General features: G+C 44.8%; 3 protein-coding genes across 4 annotated transcripts in view; 1 reads left to right on the top strand and 2 right to left on the bottom strand.

Annotated features, from left to right (window-relative positions):
• The window catches only part of LOC309369064 (uncharacterized protein), a 126273-nt gene extending 110739 nt beyond the window's left edge, over window positions 1-15534 (bottom strand). For both annotated transcript variants that reach the window (XM_081909649.1, XM_081909646.1), the window contains exon 1: window positions 15042-15534. In XM_081909649.1, coding sequence (XP_081765775.1) covers window positions 15042-15443 — 402 coding nt within the window. In that variant the 5' untranslated portion in view covers window positions 15444-15534. The remainder of the gene's footprint in view (window positions 1-15041) is intronic.
• The window catches only part of LOC309368792 (uncharacterized protein), a gene marked incomplete at its 3' end in the record, with an annotated part of 476991 nt that overhangs the window by 225913 nt on the left and 229745 nt on the right, over window positions 1-21333 (top strand). The gene's annotated exons all lie outside the window — the stretch shown is intronic.
• LOC309368794 (uncharacterized protein) lies at window positions 11159-14156 on the bottom strand (the record flags this gene model as incomplete). Its single annotated transcript, XM_081909101.1, has 3 exons — window positions 13297-14156; window positions 13052-13178; window positions 11159-12249 (listed from the first exon to the last, which is right to left on the bottom strand). The coding sequence occupies exons 1-3, from the start codon at window positions 13318-13320 to the stop codon at window positions 11159-11161; spliced, it is 1242 nt and encodes a 413-aa protein (XP_081765227.1). The 5' UTR covers window positions 13321-14156.

Below are 21333 nucleotides of genomic sequence, written 5' to 3'. Positions count from 1 at the left end.
TGTCTGTCTTAGTGCAAAGCTCTTGCAAATCCTACAAAGCAAATACAGTGTATAAAGTTGTATAAAGTTGACACACCCTCTTCTCTCTCTACTGAGCACCCAAGAATCCTGCAAAATCCCTTTGTTAATAAATACAGTATGGGGGAAAAACATTTTAGATTTTTTTTTTAGCAGCAATGCCAAAATTGTTAGGAAACCAGACAATGAGGCAGAAGAGGCTACCAGCACCAACAATAGTGATATAAATCCTCACAGGAAAAATGTTAATCCACCAAGAATTTGCCTGGGCCGAGGACACAGGTTTTGTGAAAGGCAGAGCAGCATAAAGGAATGAAACAGGGAGTATATATTTATATTCTGCTTTTGAAATTTTGTACAGGTGTTAAATGTGCCATTTTTGTGATCTGGAAGGAAGTGGGTGAAATCTAAGAGGAGTCAGTCAGTGAATAAAATTCTCAGGCTCCTTTAAGACCTGATGCGCTGAGTCCGTGTTCTCTGCTTATGGTGATGTTTTATTCTCTGGGCTTGGTCTGACTTACATGTGAAACCCATTTCCGGATTGTTTTATTCAGTGCTGTGATGTGTTGCAAAATCCAGGACTGTCCCTGTGAAATAGAGACACTTGGGGGGTCTGCATCACAGACCCCATTCCTTCCCCACAGGAGAAAGGGAATCTAGTCTACAAGTAACAACGGAGAAGAAGAACTGAGCGAAATAACAGAAGCATTGCCTAGCAATGCGAAAGTTGACAAGAAAGCCATCATGGAGGAATTTCGGGGTTTTAAAGACAAGCTGGGCAAGGTCTCCAAGCAGAGTCTGCAGCTTCTGGCTCTTATCTTAATCTATGCAGAGTTCTGAACTTCTTGCAGCTTCTCCCACTTAGTACTGCAGAATGAAAAATGGGGGGGGGAGCCAGCTAAATCTGGTGAAAACAGCTGGAATCGCTTCCTTGTCCCCACCTGTGATGAATGCAAAAGAAGAAGAAGAAAGCTAGCGCTATTCTAGGCAGCATCCACAGAAGTCTCGAGTCCAGATCATGGGAAGTCATATTACTGCTCTATCCTGCCTTGTTGTCAACCTCCCCCTCCCCCGCCCCCATGGGGAGTGGAAGGCCAAATGAGTGGAGAGGAGACTCACCAGATCCCAGCAGGGGACAGCGATGCAGCCCTTGCAAGACAGACACAAAAGCTCTAGGCTCTAGTGGGGGTCCTCACCCGGGGGTCCTCAGGAGTTGCTCTCCCCCCACCCCCACTTCAGGGCACATTTCTCCCCTGCTCCTGTCTCCTTTTCTTGCACTTGGACTCTCTGCCGCTCTCAAGACAGACTCCTGGGTGCGGTCCCTTTTTTCTCTCTCTGAGGGCCAGGAATGTATCAGGACAACCCCCTGAGGGCCAAGTGGGCAGGGCCAAAGACATCTCCTTTGGAATTTAGGTCAGCAACTTATTAAGGTTATTCTATCAGATAGCTTCACACACACACACAGCCACTGATGCCAAGGTCCCTGGAGGCTCAGTGAGTAGCAGCGCCCATTTCCGACTAGTTTTCCATCAACAATCCCTTTGGGAGAGAGAGGATGTGGTCCTGGGATGCCCTGCTCTGGGTGCGAGGGGATTGCTGCAGTGGCCTCCGTGGGGAGCTGCCCTGGGAGACACTGGGAAACTGGTCCCCAATGCAGCAGCCAGACTCTGGGCTGGGATCCGTCTCTTTATTCCTGGCCTTTCTCTTCCACCCTTCCTTCCTTCCTCCCCGTGTTTTTTTTGGGGGTGGGTGTCTTGTCCAGCTTTGGAAAACCATTTGCAGATGTTTCCTCTGTTGCGCAATGAGGCTGAGCGATGTCAAACAGAGTTAAGGGACTTCTTTGTTTAAAGAAGTAAGATTTTGTTCTGAAAGGGGGAGTGGAGGGTCAAATGAGTTTGGGATCCTCTGATCTGCAGGAAGGAGAGCGTGGCAGACCTGGCCCCTCCGTGGCAGGACCCTCTCCCCCCTGACCTGGGGTCCCCCCCCCGCAGGAGCAGATCAGGCCCCCCAGGCCCCCTCCCCTGCTGCAGCCCTGGGACCCCCACCAGATCCCAGAGAGAGAGGAGACTCACCAGATCCCAGGAGGGGAGAGCGAGGCAGCCCTTGCAGGAGAGACACCCAAGCAGGGAAGGACTGGGGAGGGAGGGGCCTTGGCTGTGGAGGACCTGGCCCCCCCTTGCTTCAAGGCCTCTCTAGGAAGGCAGCTCAGTTCCCATTAACCCTTGCCAAGCCGAGTCCCTCCAGCTCAGCCCTCTCTCGCTTGGCAGAACCTCAGATTCTTACTATTTTTAATGGATTTAGGGGGAGATCTGCCCCCCTGGCTCCGCCCATGCCCAGATATCCCTTTTGGGGGTGAGGCTCTTGGCTGGACTCTGAGCATCTCCCTCCCTTGGCCTGAAAGTGGAGGAGCAGCTTGCAGGGAAAAGGACCAATTCTGCAGCTCCAGGTCCAGAGACATAGCAAGGTCAGGTGGTACCCGGTTTCACACACACACACACACACACCCCACACACACACAGAATTGTTTTCACCAGTAAAAGAAGTTACACGCAACTATTTAAAATGTTTAGAAACAATTACAAATGAACCGTTTCCTGAGAATCAGATTAAAATACATGTCCACATTCTAAATATCTGGATGGACTTGCCTAAACAAACATTTATTTATTTTTGCAGGCACCAAAAAGAAAAGCGGGAAAAAGAAGTGCAGGCAGGGAGTTCCAAAGTCTACCTGTGTCGCCACACTAAAACTTTGCTTTCTCACAAGTACAGGTGTTTTATGTGGAACCGGTAAGTGTGCCAGTTTTCTCAAAGCAGTTGAGTTGGGAATACATGGGGGAAGGCAATCTCTCAAGTAAACTGATCAGAAGCTGTTAAGAGCCAGCCTAGCCCGAGAAACGTGGCTTTAGGGAATTTTTTGTAAACCAAGCTTTTTTCGTTAAGTACCGTTCATCATCCTCAAGCACCAGGACCAACCAATAGTCATTTTAACCACCAATCAGAAAGAAGCCCTTCCAAAGCAGTGTTGTGGTGCAGAGACAGACAGACAAGTCTTTGGGAGCAGCCAGATTTTTATGTGTCAAACAAAAGCACCATGCATTGCCCTAAAAGTGATCCATGCGATGGTCATCTCCAGGCTTGACTACTGTAATTCGCTCTATGCGGGTCTGCCCTTGAAGATGTCCCAGAAACTCCAGTGGGTGCAGAATGCTGCAGCGAGGCTCCTCACAGGGTCTCTGCGATGGGAACATATTCGCCCAGCAGCGGCGTACCGTGGGTTATCAGGGTTATTAACCTCCCCCTTCCCCTCTCTCTCCTCCTCGCTCTGCTTGCCTTGCCCTGCCCTGCCTGAGGGCGCCCTGAGGAGACTCCGCTCTCCTTTTTGACCAGGTGAGGTGGGAAAAGGGGGAAAAGGGGGAAAAGTCTCTTCCCGCCCCCTCGCCAGACTCCCTGCTCGCTCGGCTCAAATTACCATAAAGCTCCTCTCCCTCCGCTTCACCAAGCTGTCAAAGCCCGGCAGCAGCGGCAACGGCAGCAGCAGGCGCAGCCAGACCCCCGCCAGCCAGCCCGCCCGCCCGGCTTCCTCTCCTTTTTTTGCCCGCAACAGGAGGCTTCGCTCTCCCCCTTCCGCAACCTCCTCGCCAAGCCGAGCGAGCGCGGGCTCCCTAACGCGTGGATTTTAGTAGGGGCAGAGAGCTGCTAGTGCGAGTGCGCCCCCCGCCCATGTTGCGCCCGGTGCGGCCGGCACCCCTGGCACCCCCCACGCTACGCCACTGTCGCCCAGTGCTTTTCCAGCTGCACTGGCTCCCGGTGGAGTACAGGGTCAGATTTAAGGTGCTCGTTTTGACCTTCAAAGCCCTATATGGCCTAGGACCCTCGTACCTACAGGACCGCCTCTCCTGATATGCCCCACAGAGAGCCTCAAGGTACATAAATAGCAACACCCTAGTGGTCCCGGGCCCTAAGGAAGTCAGATTGGCTTCAACCAGAGCCAGGGCCTTTTCAACTCTGGCTCCGGTTTGGTGGAACGCTCTGCCTCATGAGACCAGGGCCCTGCAGGATCTGATTTCTTTCCGCAGGGCCTGGAAGACAGAGTTTTAATGTTTCAATATTTCAATGTTGTATTTTAATTTTGTTTTTAAGTTGCAATCATTCATCTTGTTTTTATTATTGCTTGTAAGCCACTCTGAGCCCGGCCTTGGCTGGCGAGGGCGGGGTATAAATAATAAAATTATTATTATTTATTATTAAAAGCCCAGGGAACATTAGATGCTTCTAATTTTTCCGATGAAGTGTTTTATTCAGTCTCACCTGCAGTCATTTTCCCGTGAGTGTTGGGTGGATTCCTGCAACAGTCTTAACAATTTGTATATTTAATAAACATTTGCCACGTGTTATAAAAAGAATATGGATTGTGTTCCCCCACCTTCTTGATTTCCCCGGGCAAACAAGATTTAAGATACTTAAATTGTAGTGCCCAGAATTGAACACAATATTCTAGGTGGGGCCTGACCAAGGCAGAATAAATTGGTACTATTCCTGCCCTTGAACTGATTCTGCCTTCTGCCACACTGCAAATGTGATAAGCATCTCCTCAGTTCCTTCATCCAAGTCACTTATAAAGACGTTGTACAACAACGGGCCCAGGACTGAAACCTGCAGCACCCCTCTGGTCACTTTTCCCCAGGATGAGGAGGAACCATGAAGGAGTCCTCTTTTGGGTTTGGTCAGTCAGATCCACCTAACAGTTACCTCATTCAGCCAACATTTTACCAGCTTCCTCACATAAATATCACGGGCGACTATTTCCACAGCAGTCCGCTGATCAACAAACTTTCTAACTCCATCCAAAAAGAAAAAAGAAAAAGAGAGATTTCTCTGGCTTGACGAGTTTTTGGGAAAGCCATGTTTTCAACTTGTGTGTGTTTATGTTCTGAAACACCGAGAAATCAGATAAAGGGCACATAATTTTTTAAAATGATGATAATAATAAGGATATTGACAAGCCGAAACATATGCAAATGAAGGCGATCAAGATGGTCTTGCTTTATTTATGCATTTACGGTATTTAATTTCTATAGCGCCCTATTCCTGGCTGCCAACTTGAATAAAACATAGAAGGGGTTTAGTAAGCCCCTCCTCGCATAATCAATACATGATGTGGGGCATGCATGCCATTTGGATGGCAATGCCTATCAACTGGGGGGGGTGCCCCCTCAAATATTTTATGAAGGGGCATAGACCCCTCATCCTCTAAAAGTTGGCTCCTGTTCCCTGCTGTTGCATTCTGAAGGCAAAGGACGGACTGGACCCTGATTAATACAATAGACACGAGGCTTGACCAGCAAGACCCTGGGAGAAAGTGCGCGTTCCACTTCCTGGCCCAGGTCGTTTTTATTAACAAAAGAACTTTAACACAGCGTTTGTAAGAACCAATCAGATTTCCTCTGAGCATTTCAAAAAATCCTCACGTGGGGACAAAGTCAGATCAGAGGAAGCCTCTTAACTACAAAGAACTATTTACTATTTGAGCATGCATACAGGCTAAATAAACAGGAACCAAGGAGGAATTAACAAACCCCGGTGGTAATAAACCCAGCAGTAAAAGACAGGCATTTTACCACATCCATGTGAACTCTGTTCCTGGCCCTAAGATCTACCTAAAGATTAACAGAAGCTACATCAAAGCTACCTCCCTATTTTTATGTACCCAGGAGGCCTGGTAAGCAACTGGTCTGTGTTAGAATGCTTTACACGTGACTGACAGACATAGAGAAAATGGGGCAGAGATGCAGAGGCTTGTGGGATCGATCAGAAATCAAGTCAATGACCCAAACCCAGTCAAAGTGATGCTTTCACCATTGACACAGTAGCTTGCTTCATTTTTCATAATTCCTCTTAGCAATGCCACATGACCAGACACCTACACCCACAGTTCTCAGAATGGTTTCAACATAAAATCACAATATGAAAACACAAAATCTGTAACCCCCACCGCCCCTGGCAAACAAAAGTTGAGATTCTTAAATTGTGGTGCCCAGAATTGAACACAGTATTCTATGTGGGGCCAGACCAAGGCAGAAGAAAGTGGTACTATTCCTGCCCTTGAGCTGATTCTGCCTTCTGCCACATTGGCCTCCGCTCCCCGTTTGGTGTCGTCTGCAAATGGGATGATCATCCCCTCAGTTCCTTCATCCAAGACATTTATAAAGTCGTTGAACAACAATGGGCCCAGGACAGAACCCTGCAGCACCCCTCTTGTCACTTTTCCCCAGGATGAGGAGGAACCATGGAGGAGGACAATTTGGGTTCGGTCAGTCAAATCCACCAGTTACCTCATTCAGCCCACATTTTACCAGCTTCCTCACATAAATGTCGCAGGGGACTTTGTCAAAAGCCTTACTGAAATTGAGATGCAGTATTTTCACAGCAGCCCCCTGATCAACAAAGTTTGCAACTGCACCCAAAACAAGAAATGAAAAAGAGAGATTTATCAGGCTTAACTTGTTTTTGAGAAAGCCCTGCTTTCAACCTGTCTGTTTATGTTGTGAAGCACCGTGAAATCCTCAGGTGATAGGTACATAATTTTTTTAAAATGATGATAATAAGAAGGATATTGTCAAGCTGGAACATGTGCAGATGAAGGCGATCAAGATGGTGTTATTCTATTTATTTCATTTCTATAGCGCCCTATAGCAGGGGTGCCAACTTGAATAAAATATAGGAGGGGTTTAGTAAGCCTCGCCTCAGTTAAACAGTCAGAGGATGCGGTGCAAGCATGCCATTTGAATGGCTGTTCCTATGAACTGGGGGTGGTCCCCTCACATATCTTTTTGGGGGGCAAAGACCCCTCAGACTCTAAGAGCTGGCTCCCATTCCCTACACTCACAGGTCACAGGACGGTTACAACATAAAATCACACAATTAAAACACAAAACACACAGCCCAAAACCTGTAACCCCCAACTCCCCACCACATTTAAATAGGGCATTAGATGTCAATCAGCCAAAGGCCTGTTTAAACTGGTGTGTGTTTCCCTAGAAGTGAAAGTTGTATAATGAAGGGTTTTCCACTCTTCGTATGAATTCTTTGATGGAAAGTGAGACTGCAGCTCTGACTGAAGCTCTTTCCACATTCCAAGCATTGATAGGGTTTCTCCCCTGTATGAATTCTCTTGATGGGAAGTGAGATTGGCGCTCTGACTGAAGCTCTTTCCACATTCCACACACTGATAGGGTTTCTCCCCTGTATGAATTCTCTGATGGGAAGTGAGATTGGCGCTCTTCATGAAGCTCTTTCCACATTCCACACACTGATAGGGTTTCTCCCCTGTATGAATTCTTTGATGGGAAGTGAGCTTGGAGCTCTGACTGAAGCTCTTTCCACATTCCACACACTGATAGGGTTTCTCCCCTGTATGAATTCTCTGATGGGAAGTGAGATTGGCGCTCTGACTGAAGCTCTTTCCACATGCCACACACTGATAGGGTTTCTCCCCTGTATGAATTCTTTGATGGGAAGTGAGAGAGGAGCTCTTCATGAAGCTCTTTCCACATTCCACACACTGATAGGGTTTCTCCCCTGTATGAATTCTCTGATGGGAAGTGAGATTGGCGCTCTGACTGAAGCTCTTTCCACATGCCACACACTGATAGGGTTTCTCCCCTGTATGAATTACTTGATGAGAAGTGAGACTGTGGCTGTGACAGAAGCTCTTTCCACATTCAAAGCATTGATAGGGTTGTTGGTTTCTGCTTCCCTCACTGAGCAGCAGAAGTGCTTGGCACAAGACAGGTGTTTACATTCCACACAGTCTGTACTGTTGGAGGTTTTCCCACGGGAACGGGAGACTGGATGTGACGTATACTGGTTTCCTGTTTTTCCCTGCTCTTTGCAGTTTCAGTTAGTGATTCTCTCTGTGCTTTAGAGGAGAGATGATGCATTTCTCTGCTCCGGCAGAGGGAAGATGTTTTTCTGTAACTTACCAGCTTTGAACTGTAAATAAAGTAGTATAGAGCATGTTGGCTCATACTTCTCATCATTCCGCTGTGCACTGGACACTGCTTATCAACAACATTTGGTTCCGGGCCCAGAAATATGCAGTATTTTGAGGATGGACTTCAGAAGTCGGGCTCCTGGCAGAGGAACAAAGAGACGAAGTGCCGGCAACGGAACAGCAGCAGAGGGACGGATCGCAACGCTATCTGCTCTGCGCGTCAAAATGATTGATGAAGGTATGTGCTACTGCTCCGGGCAGCCTGCCAGCTTCTAATTAATGGCTTTAAGGCTGGACTTTGAACTTTTAAAGCCGTTTTCCACGGCACAAGCGTAGTGGCTTGGATGGCTGGGAAAGTGAAAGTGACCTTTGGAAGTGCTGTTGTTTCACAGCAGCTGCAGACATGACGCAGCAAAAATTAAAGGGCAACATTGAGAAAGCACTTGGGGACTTTCACTTTTGAGCTTGCTTTTGGAATGCAGTTTGAAACAGCTGCAGATAAGCAACACAGCATACAGAAAGGCGCAGGCTCAAAGGCAGAGGCTGTTTTGAAATTGCCTTTGGATTAAAGCAGCTTGATTTAAAGCAGCAGCAGACAAGCAGAAATGGCGACTGCAAAGCTAGCTGATGCTTGTGGGATTCCTAAGCTCAATAAGAAAAATTATGCGGACTGGGTTTTGTATGCAGAGGCAATTCTGCGGAAAGAGGGTCTGTTTAAGGTAATTTCAGAAACCCCCCCAGCTCCAGTTACAGATGAATGGAAAGCTATGGATTCCAAGGCAAGGGGAACTCTTACGTTGATAGTATCCCCAGAAGAGCTCTGTCTATTGCGTGATAAGACCTCAGCCAAAGAAATTTGGGATGCTTTGAAAGAGGCTCACTTAAGGACAGAAGCTGGGTCCACTATGTTTTACTTCAACAAGCTGCATAATATGGCTCTTGCTGAAGGTGGAGATGTGCGTATACATCTGATGGAGATGCAGAATCTGAGACATGAGCTGCAACAGAGAGGACTCAACTTTCCAGAGGCTGTGTATTCCTTCATGATACTACAATCTTTGGGTTCAGGTTGGGAGTCTGTTGCGACTCAGATTGCTATACAGCCAACTGCTCAGCTGACAGTGAACTATGTTACTGCCGTGATATTGAATGAAGCGGATCGCCGCGGTGCTAGCTGCATCAACAAGGGGGAGACTTCACAGTCGTCATCCCGCAGTGCAGTGGAACCACCAGATGGCGCCAAAGCTTTGAAGGCAGTGAAATGCTACTCGTGTGGACGTCTAGGCCATATGAAGAGGGAATGCAAATATCCCAGGGCCAAGACAGAGCAGCGCAGCGGAAGCTCATCGCGTGGAAAAGGCCAGAGCAAAGGCAAAGGTCCGGTGTCCAGGACAACGCAGCATAAGGCAATGGTCTCACGCTACGTTGCAAAGGTTGCAGAGGTTGCAGAGGTCCAGAAGACGTCTAGATCTTTCTTCGTTGTTGATTCAGCTGCAACGCATCACATGTGCAACGATAAGCGACTGTTCGTGTCTTTTACACCGCAGGAAGGTGCGATTCACCAGGCAGATGGCCACACGATTCCCAGTAAAGGCTACGGAACTGTTGTTCTTCACAGTTTGGACTTGTCGATACAGGACGTGCTTTATGTGCCGGACGCGAAACATAATCTGCTTAGCGTTGGACAGCTGATGGAGCGGAAAATAGACGTTTCCTTTAAGAACAATAGATGCATCATCACCAAGAAAAATGATTATCAATTGTATGCTGAATTTGTTGATCGTTTGTTTCTTTTGTATTATGATGATGTTGTGCAGGATGACACTTGTTGCATTGCAGGTTCTAACAAAAGTTTGCATGCAGATTGTATTCATGCTTTTCACAGAAAATTTGGACATTTGCATTTTGAGGCAGTATCTAAAATGCCTGCTTTGGTTGAAGGTATGACTATTAAACCCTGCAGGTACCACATGAAGTGCAAGGCATGCGCAGCAAACAAGGTGAAAATGGCTGCGAAAGGTAAGGTGTCTAGTAGGCAAGCTACAGAGCCATACCAAATTATTCATGCTGATTTGGTTGGTCCACTAGCGCCCTCTTTGGGTGGAAATAGGTACTTCATGGTTCTTATTGATGCATTTTCCAGGTATATTTATGTGTACAATCTCAAGCAGAAATCAGAGGCTTTTCCTAGGTTCAAGGAATTCTGTGCTTGGTTGGGAAATGTGCATGGTAAGAAGATTAAGATTCTTTTCACCGACCGGGGGGGAGAGTTCACTTCTCAGCAGTTTGAAGCTTTTCTGGCTGAGAAAGGAATTCAACATGATTTGTCTAGTCCTCGCTCGCCATGGCAGAATGGACTTGCGGAACGAGCAAATCAAACATTGCTTCAAGGGTTAAAAACCTTGCTGCATGATGCAAATCTTCCAGAGAGTTATTGGGCCGAAGCTCTCTCATGTTTCACTTACAGTTATAATCGCAGGTTATCTTCAGCGATTGGTTGTACCCCCTATGAGAAGATGTTTGGCAAGAAGCCATACATCAAAGACATGAAAATTCCTGTCAAATGTCCAATCCAGGTTTACCAGGACAACAAAGCATGTTTGGCTTTGCTGAATTCTGAAGGTTGTAAGCAAAGCACGAAGCACTTGCAATTGAAGGTGCAACATGCTAGGGAACGTATTCAGAAGGGACTCGTAACGGTGTCCTATATGCCAGGTAATGAAATTCCTGCTGATGTATTGTCCAAGATTGTATCAAGGGATCAACACTGTACCTATGTGCAGAAGTTGGGTTTGTACTGATATTGTACGAACACGCTGCCCAGTGATGTTCACAGAAAGGGGGAGGATGTTGGTTTCTGCTTCCCTCACTGAGCAGCAGAAGTGCTTGGCACAAGACAGGTGTTTACATTCCACACAGTCTGTACTGTTGGAGGTTTTCCCACGGGAACGGGAGACTGGATGTGACGTATACTGGTTTCCTGTTTTTCCCTGCTCTTTGCAGTTTCAGTTAGTGATTCTCTCTGTGCTTTAGAGGAGAGATGATGCATTTCTCTGCTCCGGCAGAGGGAAGATGTTTTTCTGTAACTTACCAGCTTTGAACTGTAAATAAAGTAGTATAGAGCATGTTGGCTCATACTTCTCATCATTCCGCTGTGCACTGGACATTGCTTATCAACAACAAGGGTTTCTCCCCTGTATGTATTCTCTGATGGGAAGTGAGCTTGGAGCTCTGACTGAAGCTCTTTTCACATTCCACACACTGATAGGGTTTCTCCCCTGTGTGAATTCTCTGATGCATAGTGAGATTGGAGCTCTGACTGAAGCTCTTTCCACATTCCGCACACTGATAGGGTTTCTCCCCTATATGAATTCTTTGATGGGAAGTGAGAGAGGAGCTCTGACTGAAGCTCTTTCCGCATTCCAAGCACTGATATTGTTTCTCCCCTGTATGAATTCTTTGATGGGAAGTAAGGTCGGTGCTCCGACAGAAGCTTTTTCCACATTCCACACACTGATAGGGTTTCTCCCCTATATGAATTCTTTGATGGGAAGTGAGATGGTGGGTCTTACGGAAGCTTTTTCCACATTCCACACACTGATAGGGTTTCTCCCCTGTATGAATTCTTTGATGGGAAGTGAGATGGTGGGTCTTACGGAAGCTCTTTCCACATTCAAAGCATTGATAGGGTTTCTCCCCTGTGTGAATTTTTTGATGGGAAGTGAGAGAGGAGCTCTTCTTGAAGCTCTTTCCACATTCCACACACTGATAAGGTTTCTCTCCTGTATGAATTCTTTGATGGGAAGTGAGATTGGCACTTTGACTGAAGCTCTTTCCACATTCCACACACTGATAGGGTTTCTCCCCTGTATGAATTACTTGATGGGCAGTGAGATGGGAGCTCTGACTGAAGCTCTTTCCACATTCCACACACTGATAAGGTTTCTCTCCTGTATGAATTCTTTGATGGGAAGTGAGATGGTGGGTCTTACGGAAGCTCTTTCCACATTCCACGCACTGATAGGGTTTCTCCCCTGTATGAATTCTTTGATGGGAACTCAGAGAGAAGCTTGTACTGAAGCTCTTTTCACATTCCAAGCACTGATATGGTTTCTTCCTAAAGACATTTCTTTGATGGGAAGTAGAATGGGAACTTTTTCCACATTCAAGATATTGATACGGCTTCTCCATTTTGTCATGGTCACCCTTGTTCTTGATTTCCAGTCGCTCGCCATCTGCAATGAAGAGAAATGGATTAGAGTCTCAGGGAGAAATTAATGAGGAATAGTTGTTAACATTGGTAATAGAGGCATAATGCAAGTGGTTTAGATGGATGGGTTTACTAAGGGGTTGGGTGCATTTATTCACGGGGTTCAACTGACATCCTTAGGGGAACCTGTGATATATAATTTAATATATATATATTATTTCTATTAATTGCACATATTAGTTGCACATATTCTCCAACATTACAGCTCCAATACCACATAATAAATCTTTGGCTTTGATAGCCTTAGACTTCCTTCAACCCCTTCTAATGGTTTTCTAAATTTCTTTCGGTTTTGCATTTTTGTTACTGTTCTTTTTTATATATACATACTATTTTTACTATTCTTTTATTATTGTGCATAAAAAGGAATACAAAAACACACAAAGAAAAATACATAAACACAGAAATCTGCCATTTCCAGATTTGTCAGTCTTCTCTTTTGTCAACCAAAAGCTTATAGAAGGAAAAACAAAAATAGAAAGCCTACTTTAGACAGAAGCTACTTCAACTTCCCTAATGACTCTGAAGTTTGCAGTCAAAAGGGTCTGGGGAGTTCAGACCAGAACGATACTTGTTTAAGAATCTGCGACCAGAGGAAGAACATCCACAGAAAAAACAGTAATTTACTGTTCAAGGTTAATGGTGGGAATATTAAAATCCCAGGTGTTGTAAGGGGCACTGTTGAATTCTGTGAAAATATATGAGGTTCATCATAGAGAGCTGTTTTGAATTTAAAAACAGATATTATGATCCCACATGGGCCTTACCAAGAGAGGCCACGATCCCACGATTCTCCTCCATGACGTCCTTATGCAGCGCTCTCTGGTCAGGATCCAGCAACTCCCACTCTTCGTCGGTGAAACAAACAGCAACATCTTCAAAGCACACTGGACCCTAAAAGAAAAAGGGAAATGTTCTCCTATGAGACAACACTGTTGTTCACCACCACTCCTTGAGCTACGACATTGTTCCACCCCTTGGCCTCTGTCCCCACAAGGCTGCTTCCCCATACCTGATCCACAGCCGCTGCTTCCATTCTGTCCCCATTCAGAGATGGATGAAGAGGTCTAGCCAGTATCCCTGTGTCACCTGCAAGAGGAAAAAGGTAAGGGGGAGGCCCAGAGTGCCTTCTTGTCTCACAGGTGAATCAGTGCATCTCAAACTACACAGGGGCCTTTGAGAAAGTCTGGCCTGCTGAGTGCATTTGGATGTTTGGGTGCATTTCAGATGTTAGTTGTGAAAAATATATCTCCCCACCTCTGGGCTCTTGGTCCCACTATCTCCCCCAACAAAAGATGAAATGAACCCACAGATGAGTTTCAAAACCATGGTAGATTAGAAAAGCAATGGTTAAAAAATATATAAAATAAACAGGGTTTTTAAAAATTTAATTTGGATTTTTAAAAATTTAAATCTGATTTTTAAAAATAAATTGCTTTTGGAGGAAAAATCTTTCTATTGATAGTTTTCTATTTAAGTAACATTATAGTTCAAAGGCTATTCATAAGGAAATAAGGATTTGTTTTTAATTATGTAGCATGAGCCTTTATATACAATGTCTAAATTTTTTGGTAAATGAATTCCATTAATCCACTCACAATGTCATGCAATTCCAGAGGTTTCTGTAAGAATATTTGGGGCAGTTTTTCTAACATGAAGATATTATCACAGATGTTTGTTTTTGCAGTTCTTAAAAGAGTGAATTTGTGTCCGCAAAAATCATGCCTTTTCTTCACCGGAAAAATGCTATAAAATAAACATACAGAGTTGAGGAGAAAACCTTAATCCCATTCTCCCTTTGCAAATTTATATACACAGAATCAACCCTTTACTCTTAAATGCTAAATTCCAAGAAGTTCAATGAATAGATTGTTTGGAGTAGAATAGATCTGCTGAAGTAGCTAAGTGTGAAGCAGTAAAAATGAAAGTGCAACCTTGAGACCAGAATACTCCACAAGTCTTGGGACCTTGAAGTGCTTGCCACTCAACTAATGAGAGTTCACGGGTTCCAGGCCCTTCTTCCCAGGGCTCAACTGGCACTGTCCAAACAATAAAATCTCTAACTACTGTACGCCAGTTAAAAAACTTGGATACATATGCTGTAATGTTATTATTTTAGTTAAATAAAATATTTAAATTGTTATTAAGGAAATGATTATTTATTTATTTTTGTCCTTCCAATAAAGTACAGCAGAAAAGTTGTCCAAATACAAACAGCTATCTTAGGGATCCTGACAATAATTCCATAATTATCTATGTATTTCTAACCAAATCAGTAATCTTTGATCAAACTGTAAAAACCACTCCGAAAATTTATTATTCTAAAAATGAAACCTTCATCTGGTTGTAAATATTAAGATTATACCAGCAAGAATGAGATTTTCGGTAAAAACAAATGATTTGATTCAAATCCATCCTGTTCAAAGCCATAGGAATATGACCAAATGGAGAGAGAAAAAACTCCTCCCTCCTTACCCTGATGCCTCTTTCTGATGTCCAACAGAGGCCTCTCTGTCTCACAGGAATCCAGGTCCATTTCTGCAAAATGATCATTTTCCTGAAAGACCAACAAGGATTCAAAACAGAGAATGAATGGTGAGAAATATTACAAAGAGAATGACAAAGACTTGAAGGGTGTGAGATCTCATTCCATGGATGCCTTCCCAGAAAAAGGATGCGCCATTAGGAGAGCATTTTTGGATGTTCTCCGGCCTGTTTGGAGCCCCTTGGGAGTATCCAGAGGAAAGTCTCTCTCACCTGCTTTCTCTCCTCTGCCTGACTCAGGAGGAAACCTTCGGCCAGGGCCACCGCCTGGGAACTGGTCTCCGCTCCACAGTCCCTCACCCAGATCTCCATCTCCGGTGGAAGGACAGCCAGGAACTGCTCCAAGATCACCAGGTCCAGCATCTCAGCTTTCGTGTGCCTTTCTGGCTTCAGCCACTGATGGTCAAGGTGGTAGAGTCGGCTGCAAACCTCTCGGGGTCCTTTGGCCTCCTGGCAGCAGAACTGCCTCAACTGCTGGCTCTGCACCTCTGAGCGGAGGGTGTCCTCCTCACCCAGGATCTTCTGCACAGAGCTCTCCCAGAACCCCCCACTGCTCCCAGTTTGGTTGGCATGGCCTCTTCCTGCTCCAGGGCCAGCTGAGTCTCGCACATCCATCTATGCTCTCAGGAAGCCTCTGAGAGATCAGAAGGAACCCTTTGGTCTTCTGCAAAATTCTGTCTGTCTTAGTGCGAAGCTCTTGCAAATCCTACAAATCAAATACAGTGTATAAAGTTGTATAAAGTTGACACACCCTCTTCTCTCTCTATTGAGCACCCAAGAATCCTGCAAAACCCCTTTGTTAATAAATACAGTATGGGGGAAAAACATTTTTTTTAGCAGCAATGCCAAAATTGTTAGGAAACCAGACAATGAGGCAGAAGAGGCTACCAGCACCAACAATAGTGATATAAATCCTCACAGGAAAAATGTTAATCCACCAAGAATTTGCCTGGGCCGAGGACACAGGTTTTGTGAAAGGCAGAGCAGCATAAAGGAATGAAACAGGGAGTATATATTTATATTCTGCTTTTGAAATTTTGTACAGGTGTTAAATGTGCCATTTTTGTGATCTGGAAGGAAGTGGGTGAAATCTAAGAGAAGTCAGTCAGTGAATAAAATTCTCAGGCTCCTTTAAGACCTGATGCGCTGAGTCCGTGTTCTCTGCTTATGGTGATGTTTTATTCTCTGGGCTTGGTCTGACTTACATGTGAAACCCATTTCCGGATTGTTTTATTCAGTGCTGTGATGTGTTGCAAAATCCAGGACTGTCCCTGTGAAATAGGGACACTTGGGGGGTCTGCATCACAGACCCCATTCCTTCCCCACAGGAGAAAGGGAATCTAGTCTACAAGTAACAACGGAGAAGAAGAACTGAGCGAAATAACAGAAGCATTGCCTAGCAATGCGAAAGTTGACAAGAAAGCCATCATGGAGGAATTTCAGGGTTTTAAGACAAGCTGGGCAAGGTCTCCAAGCAGAGTCTGCAGCTTCTGGCTCTTATCTTAATCTATGCAGAGTTCTGAACTTCTTGCAGCTTCTCCCACTTAGTACTGCAAAATGAAAAATGGGGGAGGGGGAGGCAGCTAAACCTGGTGAAAACAGCTGGAATCGCTTGCTTGTCCCCACCTGTGATGAATGCAAAAGAAGAAGAAAGCTAGCGCTATTCTAGGCAGCATCCACTGAAGTCTAGAGTCCAGATCATGGGAAGTCATATTCCTGCTCTATCCTGCCTTGGTGTCATTCTCTCTCTCCCCCCCCAAATGGGGAGTGGAAGGCCAAATGAGTGGAGAGGAGACTCACCAGATCCCAGCAGGGGCCAGCGATGCAGCCCTTGCAAGACAGACACAAAAGCTCTAGGCTCTAGTAGGGGTCCTCACCCGGGGGTCCTCAGGAGTTGCTCTCCCCCCACCCCCACTTCAGGGCACATTTCTGCCCTGCTTCTGTCTCCTTTTCTTGCACTTGGACTCTCTGCCACTCTCAAGACAGACTCCTGGGTGGGGTCCCTTTTTCCCCCCTCTGAGGGCCAGGAATGTATCTGGACAACCCCCTGAGGGCCAAGTGGGCAGGGCCAAAGACATTTCCTTTGGAATTTAGGTCAGCAATTTATTATGGTTATTCTATCAGATAGCTTCACACACACACACAGCCATTGATGCCAAGGTCCCTGGAGGCTCAGTGAGGAGCAGCGCCCATTTCCGGCTGCTTTGCCAGCAACAATCCCTTTGGGAGAGAGAGGATGTGGTCCTGGGATGCCCTGCTCTGGGTGCGAGGGGATTGCTGCAGTGGCCTCCGTGGGGAGCTGCCCTGGGAGACACTGGGAAACTGGTCCCCAATGCAGCAGCCAGACTCTGGGCTGGGATCACTCTCTTTATTCCTGGCCTTTCTCTCCCACCTTTTTTTTGGGGGGGGGCTAGTCCACCTCCTCGTCCAGCTTTGGAAAACCATTTGCAGATGTTTCCTCTCTTGCGCAATGAGGCTGAGCGACGTCACACAGAGTTAAGGGACTCCTTTGTTTAAAGAAGGAAGATTTTTTCTGAAAGGGGGGGCGGAGGGTCAAATGAGTTTGGGATCCTCTGATCTCCAGGAAGGAGAGCGTGGCAGACCTGGCCCCTCCGTGGCAGGACCCTCTCCCCCCTGACTTGCCCCCCCCCTGCAGATCAGGCCCCCCAGGCCCCCTCCCCTGCTGCAGCCCTGGGACCCCCACCAGATCCCAGAGAGAGAGGAGACTCACCAGATCCCAGGAGGGGAGAGCGAGGCAGGAGAGACACCAAAGCAAAACCCCCCCTTCCTTGCAGGAAAGGACTGGGGGGAGGGGGCTTGGCTCTGGAGGACCTGCCCCCCCTGCTTCCTGTCCTCTCTAGGAAGGCAGCTCACTTCCCTTTAACCTTTGCCAAGCCGAGTCCCTCCAGCTCAGCCCTCTCTCAGATTTTTATTATTTCTTATGGATATCGGGGGTGGAGCTGCCCCCCCCGGCTCCGCCACTGGCCAGATATCCTTTTGGGGGTGAGGCTCTTGGCTGGACTCTGAGCATCTCCCTCCCTTGGCCGGAAAGTGGAGGAGCAGCTTGCAGGGAAAAGGACCAATTCTGCAGCTCCAGGTCCAGAGACATAGCAAGGTCAGGGGGTTCCCGGTTTCACACACACACACACACCCCACACACACACAGAATTGTTTTCACCAGTAAAAGAAGTTACACGCAACTATTTAAAATGTTTAGAAACAATTACAAATGAACCGTTTCCTGAGAATCAGATTAAAATACATGTCCACATTTTAAATATCTGGATGGGCTTGCCTAAACAAACATTTATTTATTTTTGCAGGCACCAAAAAGAAAAGCGGGAAAAAGAAGTGCAGGCAGGGAGTTCCAAAGTCTACCTGTGTCGCCACACTAAAACTTTGCTTTCTCACAAGTACAGGTTTTCTGTGTGGAACCGGTAAGTGTGCCAGTTTTCTCAAAGCAGTTGAGTTGGGAATACATGGGGGAAGGCAATCTGATCAGAAGCTGTTAAGAGCTTTGTAGTCCACCATAAGATGAGTGGGAACAGGACAACGGCTCGCCTAGCCCTAGAAACGTGCCTTTAGGGAATTTTTTGTAAACCCAACTTTTTTCGTTAAGTACCGTTCATCATCCTCAAGCACCAGCACCAGCCAATAGTCATTGTAACCACCAATCAGAAAGAAGCCCTTCCAAAGCAGTGTTGTGGTGCAGACACAGACAAGTTTTTTTTTTTAAAATACATTTTTATTCAGGTTATGCAAAAAACAAAGATAACAAAAGAATACAAAGTAGAATATAACATTATAAGTACATAAGTTGTTTTTCCCTTCCCCAAACTATACAGAAAAATAAAAAAATTAAAATAATAATAAAATAAAAAAAGAACCATCAAAAAATCATAGTGTTTTGGGCTCTACCGAGCCCTGGACTCCCCTCCACCCTTTTGGTAAGTATCAGATATCTTCCTCCGTTACGTATTTGATTATTAGTCTTAAAATCAATCGCTGATAGAATTGTTCTAACCCCGCTAGTTCACTTTATAAATTTGTTCCAATATATTTCCAATATTTACTCCAATTTTTCTGAAATTTCTGTTCATCTTGATCTCGTATTCTACCTGTTACTCTATCAAGCTCGGCATAATTTACCATTTTGACCTGCCAATCATTTGTGCTGGGCATGGTTTCCGATTTCCAATATTGTGCCAACATACTTCTTGCGGCCGTGGTGGCATAAAGAAATATCGTCTTATCTTCTTTTTTTATTTCTTTACCGGTCATTCCCAACAAAAAGGCTTCAGGTCTTTTGGGAAAGGTATACTTGAATATATTTTTAAGCTCATTATATATTGATTCCCAAAAGCCTTTCACCTTGTTACATAGCCACCACATATGGTAAAGGTCTCCCTCCGCCTCACCACATTTCCAGCATTTCTTATTCTTTAATCTATACATTTTGGCCAATTTCACCGGCGTATGGTACCATCTGTATAACATCTTCCAGACATTCTCTCTCAGTGCCATACATGCCGTAAACTTTATATTACTGTTCCAGAGTTCCAACCACCTTTCAAAGTCAATATTGTAGCCAAAGTCAATTGCCCACTTGATCATTGCCTCCTTCACCTCCTCATCTTTTCCACTCTAGTAACATATCATATATTCTAGACAATGTTTTGTTCTTACCTTCTACTACCTCTACGTTGAATTTTGATTTTTTATCTTCAAAACCTAAGTTCTTTTTATCCTCTTTTAGCAAATCATTCACCTGGTGGTATTGCAACCAACCAGTGAGTGAATTTTTTATCTCTTCATAAGGTCTAAGTTTGGGCCCGTGTTCTGTTTTTCTTAGAAGTTCTTCATAGGTGGGGCTCTTGTCCTCCATATTGGTTTTCCTAACCGTTAAAGCCTCTATTGGTGAGATCCACAAGGGGGTCTTCCTTTCGAGGAGATTTTTATTTCTCTCCCATACCTGGTATATTGGTCCCCTGAAAATATGATTCAGAAAGCTCCTGTGGACCTTCACCTTCTCATACCACAGGTACGAGTGCCACCCGGACCTGTTACTAAAGCCTTCCAAATCCAATATATCCATTCTCCAATTTTATCCAGTTTTTTAGCCAAAGTAGGCACACCGCCTCATAGTACAAGCTCAAATCCGGTAGGGAGAAACCCCCTCTTTCCTTTTTATCTATCAAAATTTTCATTTTTATCCGTGGTCTTTTCCCCTGCCAGATGTATTTCGCCAGGGCTCTCTGCCACTCTTTACACTGTCTTAAGCCTTTAAGTATGGGGATAGTTTGAAATAAAAACAACATTCTGGGCAGAATGTTCATTTTAACAACTGCTATCCTCCCCAAAAAGGAGAATTTCATCCTCCCCCAGATTTCCAAATCTTTCTTTATATTCCTCCAGATGACCTCGTAGTTATCCTTATATAGATTTATATTTTTAACCGTAATCCATACTCCGAGGTATTTCACTTTCTTAACTGCAGTAATTTCCGCCCTTCGTTCCAAATCTATCGTTTCTCCCTTAGTTAAATTTTTAACCAACATTTTGGTTTTATTTTTGTCTACCTTGAGTCCTGCCACTGCTCCAAATTCTTCAATTTTTTGTAAAGCTTCTTTTACACTATGTTTTGGATCTTCTAGAGTTAATACGATGTCATCCGCAAAGGCTTTAATTTTATATTCTCTCTTTCCTACCTTGACTCCTTTGACCTCTGTTGCCCCCCTCATTCTCTCATTGAGTATTTCCAATACTGTTATAAATAATAAAGGGGACAGGGGGCAACCTTGTCTAGTTCCTTTATATATATATTAAAGTAATCTGTTGTAGTGTTATTTATTACCAGTTTTGCCTTCTGTTCCTTGTATATTGCTTCTATACCTCTTCTAAATTTTTCTCCCATTCCCATCATTTCCAAACTTTTCCTTAGGAAGTCTCACGAAATATTATCAAATGCCTTTTCGGCATCTATGAACACCAGGGCCGCCTGTCTATCTATTTTCGTATCCAAGTATTCAATAATATCTATCAAATTCCTTACATTATCCCTTAATTGTCTCCCTGGGAGGAAGCCTGATTGATCTTTATGTATTTTATTATTCAAAACCTTTTTTAATCTTTCTGCCATTATGTCTGCAAATAGCTTATAGTCATTATTTAATAATGAAATTGGCCTGTAATTTTTCACTTCCAGAGTGTCTAGATCTTTTTTTAAAAAATATTTTTTATTGATTTTCACAAACATAAAAAATAACATAACAGACAAAAAATAACAAGACAAACAAGCACACATAACATGACTTCCCCAAGCCTCCCCTTCACTGCACCCTTATTTTTAAAACAATAGTTTTTAGCAATCCTTCGTTCAAATTCATAGCTAATTTTCTTTAAAAGTTTTTAAATTTAAAATTTAACAGCTATAATTCTCTATCTCATGCCCCTTGACATCTTAACATTCCAAAATTTTGCAACAGTTCTTAAGATAAACTTAAAA

Source organism: Podarcis melisellensis (assembly GCF_964234715.1).
Source record: "Podarcis melisellensis genome assembly, chromosome: 4".
NCBI lineage: Eukaryota > Metazoa > Chordata > Lepidosauria > Squamata > Lacertidae > Podarcis > Podarcis melisellensis.
Note: the sequence above shows the minus strand (reverse complement) of the source record. Positions and strands in the feature narration are given on the sequence as shown.